General features: G+C 44.2%; 1 protein-coding gene across 4 annotated transcripts in view; it reads left to right on the top strand.

Annotated features, from left to right (window-relative positions):
- The window catches only part of NQO2 (N-ribosyldihydronicotinamide:quinone dehydrogenase 2), a 30404-nt gene that overhangs the window by 395 nt on the left and 17485 nt on the right, over positions 1-12524 (top strand). For 2 of the 4 annotated variants that reach the window (XM_066268510.1, XM_066268509.1), the window contains exons 2-5: positions 4959-5099; positions 7065-7229; positions 9710-9855; positions 11884-11997. In XM_066268510.1, the coding sequence (XP_066124607.1) occupies positions 5093-5099; positions 7065-7229; positions 9710-9855; positions 11884-11997 (432 nt within the window). In that variant the 5' untranslated portion in view covers positions 4959-5092. The remainder of the gene's footprint in view (positions 1-4958; positions 5100-7064; positions 7230-9709; positions 9856-11883; positions 11998-12524) is intronic. The other 2 variants (XM_066268511.1, XM_066268512.1) reach the window with 2 other exon arrangements.

Genomic DNA, 12524 nt, shown 5'->3' with positions numbered 1-12524 from the left:
ACGTGATCCCTCTTACTTTGTCCCGTTGACCATTTTGAAATTAGGATTGCATTACGTTTTACTAAAGCCTACCGCAGGTTAGGCCCGGTTATAGGTGTTTAACAGGATCGTCCCATTTAATCTGCCTTGAACCTTTTACAAATGAGGCAACAGGACAGCCATATCCTGCAGCTCGGCCTTTGTCAAGTATATTATGGTGGCAGTCTGCAACAGAACCTTAAAACATCAGCTTCTTTAAGCTTTGATTTCCTTGAAAATTCAAGGCAAATATACACGAAAGGGGGCGTGTATTAAATAATTCATGCTTCCACCAGTGATATTTATAATTATTTTAAAAATGGAAATAATCTAAGTGCCCAGGAATAGAGAGATGGTAAAAAGGCGTGCAGACAGGGTGTAGCTACACATGAGATGTTACCTAGTTAGAATGACAGGCACAGAACCTGTCCCTATGTAAAAGAGGCAAAGTGAAAACGAAACGGCTTTGGATACTGATTAAGAAGAAATGTCCATCAAAATATCAGCCCATTTGATGTATATATAGTTTAATATTTAAATTTTTTTCCTGTTGACCTGGGTATGTGCTCAATTCCTGACAAAGGAGGAAAAACTGGAGTGAGGGATTAAGGAAGGTGAGGGAGTGGGAATTGAAGAGCACTGGACAGCAAGTCAAAAGCCTAGTTTGAATTTTGGTGGGTTTTTTTTGTGTTTTTTTTTTTTTTTTTTTTTGCAAGAGAGAGAGAGGAGAAGCATCAACTTGTAGTTGCATCACTTTTTTTTTTAGTTCTTCATTGCTTGCTTTTCATAGGTGCCTTGACTGGAGTAAGGGGGGATAGCTTCAGCTGAGCCAGTTACCTCGCTGAAGGCAGCAACCATGGAATTATTTCTGTGATCCCATGCTCAAGCCATTGACTTTGGAGATTCGAATATGGGACCTCCATGTCCCAGGTCGATGCTCTATCCACTGCACCATCAACTATCAGACTAGTTTAAATATTTTATTTTTGACAAGTAGTTTACTTCTTGAGCCTCAATTTATTATTCTGTACAACTAGGAGAATTCTAGGAGACGGGGAGTCACAAACTCAAATGTCTCAAGTGGCCAGTCACTGGAAATGGTGAGGCTAGTGGTACAGAAGAATACATACTTTGCTATAGGCATTAAAATTAAATAACTTCCTCTAAACCAAAATGTCTGTGGGCCCTCACCCTAGATCCTCAAGATAAGGTGTTATGTGAGCCTGAAGTGACACTGATAACCTTTTAAAAAGTAATCAGGACATATCATATTCCTACTTAAGATGCTCTAATGGCTGTCTTATTATGCTTAGCATAATATCATCTCTCTCCTACAGACCCCATCCATCTCTGACTGCATTGCCCACAGCAACTCATTTTTTTTAACCATAAGCCAGTCAAACAGATTTTTTTGAATACTCCAGGTCAGTTCCCACTTCATACCTTATACTTGCCATTCCCCCAGATTTTTGCTTGGCTAGGTGTAATGCTGGTGGCCGATGCCAAGCAGGTCCACAGTAGGTTCGGGCAGAGATGGTAGAGAAAGTGCAGAACTGAAAAATGCTGGTCCATCCCGTTTAATAGTGCCTCACAACAGCGGACCAGGACACAGGCAGGGAAAAACTATTTCTCAGGCACACAAACAGCAAGAATGACCTCTCACAGTGGTCATTTCATATATATAAAAGTATGAATTTTAAAAGAAAAATTGTGTTCCACTCACTGCTAGTAATAGTCAACTTCAACAGCTTAACACAATTTAGAACTTGATCTTTTATATAACGAAGTCAGAATGCTGGCAATCCAGAACCATCTCGCAGCTCCAAGAAAGCGTTAGAAATCCAGGTTCCTTTCATATTTCTGCTCTACTATCTTTAATATGTAGTGCAGGGCAGCTGTGTTAGGCTTGCTGGTGGGGTTACCAGGTGTAAGCCCTTTGCCTGATCAGTGCGTAGCATGTGGCAGAGCCACAGCTGTATGGCCTATGTAAGGCTATGGGTGCCTGCGCTCAGGGGGATTGTGGATGCCAGGTTGCCTGCCCACCACTGTGAGGGGCCATTTTGCGGTTTGTTTGCCTGAGAGGTGGTTTCCCCTGCCTGTGTGCTTGTCTGCCGTTGTGAGACTTTATTAAACGAAACGGCTCAATGTTTTCTGGCTCTACATTTTTTCTACTGTCTGCCTAAATCCAGTGTGAACCTGCCTGGCCTCTGCCACCGGCATTACACAGAGCCTCCACCCTCAGGATAACAGGGTGACTTGCTCAGCCTTTGCTATCTTTCCACAGTCCAGCTTGGAAGAAGGTGAATCTCAAGGAGCCAAAATGGCACCTCCCTTTCTCCCCCCATCCCCAACAGAGACCACCCCTTTGAGGATATTTCCATCTCATTGGCCATCTCTAAGTGTGAGAGAAGCTGAAAAATGTAGTCTTTAGCTAAACACATTGACACCTGAGTAAATCCAGGGACTGTTAAAGAACAAGAGGAGATGTTGGGTAGCCAAAAAAACGGGTTCCTAACTGTTTGCTCAGTAGTCAATTTAAGGAAATGGAAAAAGACTTAAAATCACCTTTGGGATATGAGGGCATTTGAAGTTCCTATCCTCTGACTGGTCAGAGCTATTTGCTCCCTATTTACTGTTAATGCTCTGCTTTCTCCCAACTTAGCTTCAACCTCTTTTGCTTTCTGTCCCCTGGACAGAGAGCCCATTCCCCTGCACCCTACCTTTACTTCTCAGCAGCGTTCTGATACCCGAACCCTTTACCTCCTAGACAATATGAAGGACGTGGAAGATGCTAATTCAGCCTCTGCCCCAGATTCCAGCTGTGGCTTGGATAAGCCCGATCTCTGCCTTTGTTTTGTTATCATCCTGTGAAATGCACTTGTATATTAAAATTGTCATTGGGCAGCATCTCCACAGTGACCCTGAGTCACAGACTCTGAGCTATTTTTTTCTGGCAGAGGAAGCAGATTTGTTGGAGGTGCCTGTCTCTCCCAGAAGAAAACCGGTTAGTGAGGACTCAGGCCTCCCCTGTGAGGCCGTGTACAGAGAGCTAACGTTTTTCCAGAGCCATGTCATATGCCAGCCACCATATCTAGGGACTGTCTCTCTTGCTTTTTTCCCAACCATTCTTGTACTTTGTAGACCATGGTAGGCATGTGTAATGCCGGTGGCCGAGGCCAGGCAGGTTCACACTGGATTTGGGCAGACAGTAGAGAAACTGCAGAGCTGGAAAGTGTCGGGCCATATCCGTTTATTGGAGGCTCACAAAGATAGGGCGAGCAAATGAACAACAAAAGGGGAAGAGCTAATAAACAAAGGAAAATCTGCTATTCGCAGTAAGGACAAGGGAACAAGGAAAACCACACCTCATGGTGGTGGGAGAGCGATTTGGGAGAATCACCACCCAGGGCAAGCACCCATAGCTTTGGCTATATGCACACGTGCCTCTGCCACGTGCTCACGCACTATTCAAGCAAAGTGCTTGCAGCTGGTAAACCTGCAAGCAAGCCTAACACAGCTGCCCCACAACATGGTAGCTACAAATTTCTTACCAATACTCCTGCCCTTTGTTCAGCTACGTTGCCTTGTGGAGGGGACCCTTGGGGGGGGGAGGAAGGACAGAGAGGCGCAATGATGCTTTCTATCAGGTGTCTCATTTCCAGGACCTTTTCTCTATGGCTGCCTTCACAGAAGAGTTCTCTCAAAAAATAAAAAGTATTGGTTTTTGACATCCTGTACGACTGACTAGTCCTCTGAGGCCTAAACCCCCGAGAGTTACTAGTCTACCACCACCCTTTTATTTTATTTTTTGGTTTCCAAGTTTTATTCAAGAACTCATACAAAATGTGCTAGATAAATGGGTTTTAAGCCTCATCTTCCTCCTCTTCATCCTGGTTCATGTGGAATGAATGTCATTCATAATTGTCTTTGCTGTTAACAACCCCGTGCAACCAATCATGGAGATGATTCTTCTTCAAATTATTTTTTGGTGAGATTTTACAAATACCTTTTGAAAAAAGGCCCCTCAGAAGTGACAGTGTCTTGCTCTTGCTTCTTTCAAAGGTTATGTGTAGTGCTGGTAGCCAAGGTCAGGCAGTTTACATTGGATTCGGGCAGACTCACATTATGTCACTGAAGGAGACCCAAGAATGTGAGACGTCACCCTCCTCAGTTCTCATCACACTGATGAGATAGTGAATTCACTGATAGTGAATTCAGGCCAGAGAAAGGGAGCAGCGTTTAAGCAGAGCAAGCGGTTTGTTAAGCAAAGCTGTATACTTGGCACTTGGCACTTGGCACAAGTGGGCAACTCAGCTAGCCTGAGCGGCCGTCCATTAGGGGTCTCAAAGTCATATACTCTTAGCTTCAAAGCTTTGTTTCTCTGTTTTCTGGACTAACACTATGAGGTTTCAAGCTCCTCTTCCTTGATATGGGGACTAACATACAGGGTTTCAAGGCTGTCTGGATGTCTGGTGATTTTGTTTTGCAGAACTAAGAACACTGATTCCCTCATTCAGTGGGTGAGATAAACCCCTCTTGTCCTCCCCTCCCCATTCCTGCCTTGGTAAATTGTCTTGCCGAACAGTTAGAGCCCCTCCACTGAGATTCCCAGCTTTTCCATTCATTTTGGTTCGCTTCTGTCGAAACTCTTCAAAACTGGCAGCATCCATGATTCTGTTTTCTACAGGATGGGAGTGGTTAAGGTTAAACTTCAGAATAGTGGGGTTTTTTCTTTGTCCCTCTTTCCCATGAGCTTTTTCACAGGAACCATGGTGGCAGACAGAGAAGGCAGAAGGGGCGGTTTCTAGCCTCTCTTGAAAAGCCTTTTTCTCTGCTATGTTTGCATGTCCTCCGCAGAGTGGTGGTGAGAACTAGGGCCCTCCACCAACCTCACTGCCTTGTCTCCCCACCTCCCCCAAGTGCATGTTTTTCTCTTCCAGATTGTTGAGGTCACTGAGAAGAGCCACCACATCTGAACACCTGGGGCCCACCACACTGAACCTGCCTGTGCCCAGGATTAATAACAAACCTTCCTTTTGACCTGTCAGAGAAAAACACTTCATCATCATAGAACATGGCAGGTGACTATTAGCTATGGGATAAAACTTTTTAAATTAAATTTTTAATTAAAAATTGAATGTGTTAGCCCTGGCCTGTTGGCTCAATGGTAGAGCGTCAGCCCAGCCTGTGGAAGTCCCTGATTCCATTCCAGTTAGGACACACAGGAGAAGCAACCATCTGTTTCTTCACCCTTCTCCCTTCTCTCCCTCCCCCACCCTTTGTCTTCCCTTTCCACAGCCATGGCTCCAAGGGTTTGAGCAATTTGGCTGCGCCTGCTGAGGATGACTCCATGGCCTCACCTCAGGCACTGAAATGGCTCTGTTCCAAGTAACTGAGCAATGGCCCCAGATGGGCAGAGCATTGCCCCCTGATGGGCATGTTAGATGGATTCTGGTCAGGGTGCATGTGGGAGTCTTGTCTCTCTGCCTCCCCTCCTCTCACCCTCTCACTTTAATTAAATAAATAGATAAATAAATACATAGGTAAAATGGAATGCATTGTTATAAAAATCCAAATGACACTTAAGTATATAAAACTTGTTTTGTGTATAGTGTGAATCACTACCCGGAACTACCTTATTTTGTATTTTTTTTTACTTATTTTGTTGTCTATTTAAATCCTACCAAAAAATAAGTTCCTTGAAAGTAAGGGCTCTGCCTACCCAGTCTCTGGAATGATCCCAGGGAATACTGGATGCTCAATATACAGCTGAGTGAAAGAGCTCCACGTGTAACTGTGGTTAAAAGTTCAGCATGACTCCCCATCTTTACTTGTGTCCCTGCTCATGATACACACCCCATTCTGCAACATCATCTTTTTTCTCAATGATATAACATAAAAATCCTTTCATTTCAGAACATAAAAACCTACCTTACATATAATATTATATATTAGGATTTCTCCACCTCAGTACTACTAACATTTTGAGCCAGATAACCCTGTTTTATGCACTTTAGGATGTTTAACAACATCCTTGGGGTTCTATCTACCACATGCCAGGAGAGCCCTGTCCCCCAGTTGTGAAGTTGGAAATGTCTCCAGATGTTGTGAAATATCTCTTGGGAGGTAACACTGCCCCTAGTTGAAAACCACTGTTGTAGATATTTCATTTGTATCCATTTTTCCTAGTAAGGCCCCAAGACTAGTCCATTCATAACAAATGAGTCTGAGAAGTTAAAATTAAAAAATGTTAATCATTAATTTAACTCATGGAATTCAACCTTTATACTCAGTTGAAGGCCCTGAAATTGTTTGCTTTAGACTAAGCTTTATATTTTCTCCTAAAGGACCTAAACTGAACATTTTAAATTGAAAGTTTAGACATTACCTGGGAAAATTTAAGAAAATCACCAAAGATGTCTCCCCCGCTACCCCAAATCAGTACATAATCTCGCAGAATCTTCTGAACAAGGAAATTACTGCTTCAGAGGCTATTGGTAATGACATAGCCAGTAGCCATAAGACCTGACTTTTCTTAGTCTTCTCGTCACCCTCACCACCAAAAGCGGGCTCCTATAGCTCTGCCTTCTCTGTATTATTATTAGGAGTCCAATTTTTCATATCTTGTTTAAATGTGAAGTATTGATGGGGCTTAAGAAAAGGAAGCCGAACTTGGCGTCAGTAGGCGATGCCTGCCATCACAGGATTAGCACAAAAGATGAATTTATGGTACTTTTTTATTTTGATGTTTAGGAACAGGATTACAACTTCTCATAGAAGATAACCAAAATAGATTGGGATTTTAAAGAACGTGTGTGATTTTTGAGGCATCATAATTTAACCCATTGTATGTTTGTGTATTAGCAAACTCAAGTAATGATGAGCTATGATATAACTGGGTTAAAAACCGTCATCCAATGAAAAGGCTGGTGTTTCTTAGCTTCAACTGTTGTGATGCCCTTACACATTTCATTTCCATCTAAGTCCTTACTGAATTGTGACAAAGGGGAATTGCTCTTTAAGAGAAATAATTTTTTTGGATTTAGGTAAGAAAGTGCTCATCGTCTATGCACACCAAGAACTCAGGTCTCTCAATGGGTCTTTGAAGAAAGTGGCTGAGGATGAACTGGGCAAGCAGGGCTGCATTGTCACTGTGTCTGACCTCTACGCCATGGACTTTGAGCCGAGAGCCACAAGGAATGATATCACTGGTAAGCCATGGGACATAGCTCTGTGTTTTTAATAACTTCTTTCCGTGTGTGTACATATTTTTTTAATTGAGGTATAACTGATACAACATTAGTTTCAGGTTTACAAGGTACTGATTTAATATTCATATGTGTTGCAAAGTGATGACCACAGTAAGTCAAGTTTACACTCATCACCTCACATAGTTATAGTCCTTTTATTCCTATGATGAGAACTTTCTTCTTCTTTTTCTTTTCCAAGTGAGTGGAGGGAAGCTAGAGAGACAGACTCTGCATGTGCCCTGATGGGGATCCATCCAGCAATCCCTGTCTTGGGCTGATGCTCTGCTCATCTGGGGCCATGCTTGCAACTGAGCTATTTTTAGCGTCTGAGGCACAGAGCCACCCTCAGTGCCTGGAACCAATTTGCTTGAACCAGTTGAGCCATGGTTGTAGGAGGGAAAGAAAGAGAGAGAAGAAGGAGAGGGAGGGGGTGAAGAAGCAGGTGGTTACTTCTCCTATGTGCCCTGACCAGGAATCAAACTCAGGACATCCACCAGGGATAGCCACACACTGGCTGACACTCTACCACTGAGCCAACCAGCCAGGGTCATGATGAGAACTTTCAAATTCCATTCTCCAACTACATTCAGATATGCAGTGCAGGCTTATTTACTACAGTCACCATGCTGTACATAACATCTCCATGACTTATTCATCTTATAACTGGAAATTTATACCTTTTGACCCCCTTCCCCTCTATTCAGTAGCAGAATTCAAATAATTTAAAATGGCCCTAATGACCATTTTAGGTATAAAAAGAACAATGTACTGAAAGGTAGTTTATTATTTCATGCATTTAATACTTAAGAACAATAAAAGAGGTACACAAAACTAGATTATGTTATAAGAAAGACTTAAAATATTAATAAAAAAAATTAAATAATACCTGACGACAAAAACAATACAAATTGTGATGCCCTGGTTGTTTGGCACTTTTTCTCTTTACATGATATGTTTGTTTACTAGAGTAACAAACATGAGGGAATTAAAATGTGGTATTTTATCAAAGGTATGATGAGTTTTATGAAAGAATATGTAAATAAATATTACAGGCATAGTTCTGTCAAATTTTTTTCACCTATGGACTGAATGACCATTACTACAGGCACTTAAAATACACTGTTGCGCAGATGAATGTTAAAAAAGAGTAAGGAAGCCCTGGCCAGTTGGCTCAGTGGTGGAGCATCAGCCTGGCATGTGGATATCTCTGGTTTGATTCCCAGTCAGGGCACACAGGAGAAGCGACCATCTATTTCTCTACCCCTCCCCTCTCCCTTCTCTTTCTTCCTCTCCCACAGCCATGCTTGGCCCTGGGTGCTGAGGATGGCTCCATGGCCTCACCTCAGGTGCTAAAATAGCTCAGTTGCTGAGCAACAGAGCAATGGCCCCAGATGAGCAGAGCATCCGCCCCTTAGGGGGCTTTCCAGGTGGATCCTGGTGAGGGCACGTGCAGGTGTCTGTCTCTGTGCCTCCCTGCCTCTCACTTAATAATAAAAAAAGAGTAAGGAATGTAAATTTGTGATTTCCACATTGGGCAGCTGTCCAGGCACCCACCTTAGAGAGAACTCTGATGACAAGTGCCATTTTAACAGCTGGTTCACCAAACTCAACAGAAAATTAGATATGGGTTCTGCCGAACTGGTCTGAAATGACTGAATCCCATCACTGGTTCTAGCCCTGAAACACCATCTCCCACCCACTGCTACCACCTGACTTCACCTCCCCCCAAAACACCCAGACTTTTCTAAACCCAAATCAGAGAACATATTTTCTCTTAAATCGTATGACTCCCCATGTCCAGGAAACATTTAAGTTTCTCAGAGAAGCTCATTAGGCCATGAGACCCATCTCTGCAGTCACATCACAGGCACCCTTGCTGGCTTTCTACCCCAGCTCAGATGTTCTCCTGGTGGCCCTCCTCTGGCCTGGCCAGGTTTTTGGACACACTGTCATGTATCTTTTGCCCAGAATGTCCTTCCACTTCACTCTAGTGGTCTAGGCTGCCTGGTGAACTCCTGCTCCATCTTCAAAACCCAGTTCACAAAGCTCATCCCCAGGGATGTGTTTGCTAATTCACCCAAACAGAGCTGGTCGCTGCCCCTTTGGGCCACCACTGTGCTTAATACACACTCCAGAGCTAGACCAAATGCATCTTGATTGTGAGCCATGAGGCCGACCTGGCCGCAACATCACACTGAACTAGCTGGCCAATCCTGTCTTATATGTTAATCATTTGGTTATTTACTTACTTCTCTTCCTGGACTTTGAGTCTCTTGAAGGTAAGGACAGTAGTTTCCTTTCTTTTTATTAGCACAGCCTGACCACCTGATTGGATTTCAGTGAATGTCTGGTGACTTGCTTTGGGGAGTCCAGGGTAAATGACACTGATGGGATTGGCCTGGATGGGCCATAGATGCTCTACTGAAAGCAAGCACATTTAGCTTCTTCCTCTCCAGGTGCTCTCTCAAATCCTAAGCTCTTCAATTATGGGGTGGAAGCGTATGAAGCCTACAAGAAGCGATCTCTTACCAGTGACATAGTTGACGAGCAGAAAAAGGTTCAGGAAGCTGACCTAGTGATATTTCAGGTTTGTTTTCTTTTAATTATTTTAATGAATAGATTTGTTCTATGTAAAAACTCTTTCCAAATATTGACTTTCATTCTCCTAGAAGTGATGTTGATGTTTTTAGCACATGGTTTGCTCACTTATGTTTGTCTAGTTGGGTAAAGGAGATCCATATAGCCAATATTACTCATTCAAAAATCCTAACCCCCCCCCCCCCCATGCAAATAGGACATATTTTGCCTTTAGCCCAGTGGTCCAAGAAATGTCTGAATCATGTGTGTCATGTTGCTTTCATTCCCCTCTTATCCTGTCCCCCAGATAGGCAGGGGCTGCATGAAAACCAGATTTGTCTACATGGGTAGGTTAAATGCAGCTCCTGCCTCAAATATCCTGATCATTAAGAGGAAAATCATTTGTTTCCTACCTCACCCACCCACCATGCCTGTATTCAACCACAAATTGTTCCAGGACCCTGATTCACTACAGAAATAATTGGCCTAGGACACTGCTTCTAAGGGCTCTCACTCACCAAGCCCCCACTCCTGCCACAGCTAGGCAAGCTTGTGGTCATGTGTGTGACTCTGAACCTGGAAGCAAAATAAAACCTTTCTGGGAGTAATCAGGGCTCTCTGGGAGTCATCAGGTTGATGGAAATCCAAATCAAACTAAAAGAAAAGGGGAATTTATTCTAAGGGCCCTGGAACCCGAGGACAGACTGTGGCAAGGGACAGTGGAAACAGGCCTGGGCAGCTCTGCTTTTTCTTGCTCCATATCTCCTTGGCTGCTGTCCCCTGGCTCTGTCCTCCTGCTGCTGCACACCAAGGGCTGGAGCCTCTAGATCCAGACTCTCCAGGATGGAACTGATTGGTCCACATAGTCTGTTTCTCAATACTGTTTGAGGTCAGGGAGTGGGCAGGAGAGCAAGACTACCCTTCCTGGCACCAGGAAAATGGGGCGATGTCAGCACTGGGCTCAGAGCCATACGCAGCTCCCTTGCTCTTCTTCCTGTCTCCCTGGGGTCAGCTGACCACTCATGTAACAGTAGCTAAAGTAAGCCAAGGCCTGTTCTTTTTATCATCTTTTTTATCCCACTCATGTCACACCTCTTCTCCCACCCAACTTCCCTCTTCCTCATACTTTTCCCAGAGAGTCTGCACTGCTAGTTTTTTCTTTCATTCAGCACCACTACTACTGTGACCATAGCTCACTCTTTACTGAGCAGCTACTCTTTTCTGGATCCTCAACCGCCACGTTGTGAGCTAGGAACTAAGAGTAGCTCTACTTGTAAATTAGAAAAAGGAGGCACAGAGTAGTTAAGTAACTTGCCAATATCACACAGCAGTAAGTTGTGAAGCTTGGATTTCAATGTCAAGTCCTGAGTTGGCTTTATAGTGAAAGCACATGAAACATAGGTTTCCTTCATCCTTTAGTAATAGATTATTGTCTGTGTTCTCCTCTTTTCATTGATGACATTGGTGGATATATTGAATAGTGTTAGGGCTTCCGGAGAAGCGAGAGAACTTTAGGGGAGATCTTATTGCTGATGTGTGGTCTGAGAGTAAGGCTTAGTTTGTGTCAAAACCTGAAGCTTTTCAGAACCTAACTCAGTCTGACTCCCAGATGCCAGCAGCTCACCCTCAGGTATGCTAAGGGGCAGACTCTTTTTCCACACCCTCCCTCTGTTCTCTCTCCATTATGTCAGTCACAGAGCCTGCTGCCCCAGACCCAGTGTCTAGCTGAACTTCCCCATGCTTTCCGGTCTGCTTGGAGACCAGCCTAAGGAGGCTGTCACTGGGGGATGCGGAGCCACTGATAACAGCAACCAGGCCCATGTTGACTCCGTCCCCACCCACTCCACCAGCCCACACCCACACTGCATGCTTCAGGGTGAAAGGGAAGAAGTGTGCCCACCTGTGCTGCCCCATGAGTTACACACGCCTGCTCAGTCATCCCGAGAGTGGACAGCGGATTCCTTCCAGTCAACAGATAGACTCAGCTAGGAAAGCTGAGACAACCGCAACATATGTGTGTCCTTGGTGTTGTCCCCAGTTCCCGCTGTACTGGTTCAGTGTGCCGGCTATCCTGAAGGGCTGGATGGACAGGGTACTGTGCCAGGGGTTTGCCTTCGACTTCCCGGAATTCTATGATTCTGGTTTTCTCAAGGTATGTGCTCTGGTATAAGGGTCACTGTAGACAGAGGGAGGGATGAGGTGTCTCATTATGTTATAATTAAAAGTAAGTATTGATTGAACACCACCTATGTGGAAAGGAAGCCCTGTGTGCTGTACACTGGTGAAAAAAGCATTGTTTCTAAAATCTTGGAGCTTTGTCTGTCTAGTGAGGGATACAGACACATCCATAACTAACTAGTGCCTGGCTAAGAGGGCCCAGGCTGATGTCGAGGGAGGGTGGAGTGGCCGCACTGTGGTCAGCCCTGGCTCCGTGAAGGTTGTCTGCTCTGCTCCCAGGTGTAGAGTCTGGCCCTGGGCTCACCCTGGTCACCTCTCAGAGCTTCACATGGAACCTGGTAGATACCCAATATATGCTAGCAATGAATTTTTTACTAAAATAATTTCTTACTAAATTATATGATTTTTAGAATTGTAAAAGCCTCAGAAAATAGTGCATTTAAGGAGAACACTGAGTTCTCCGGCCTGGAGACAAAGATCCGGCCTGGACCAGACATAATG

Source organism: Saccopteryx bilineata, chromosome 3 (genome assembly GCF_036850765.1).
Source record: "Saccopteryx bilineata isolate mSacBil1 chromosome 3, mSacBil1_pri_phased_curated, whole genome shotgun sequence".
NCBI lineage: Eukaryota > Metazoa > Chordata > Mammalia > Chiroptera > Emballonuridae > Saccopteryx > Saccopteryx bilineata.
The sequence above is the reverse complement of the archived record's forward strand: the minus strand, read 5'-3'. Positions and strand labels throughout refer to the sequence as shown.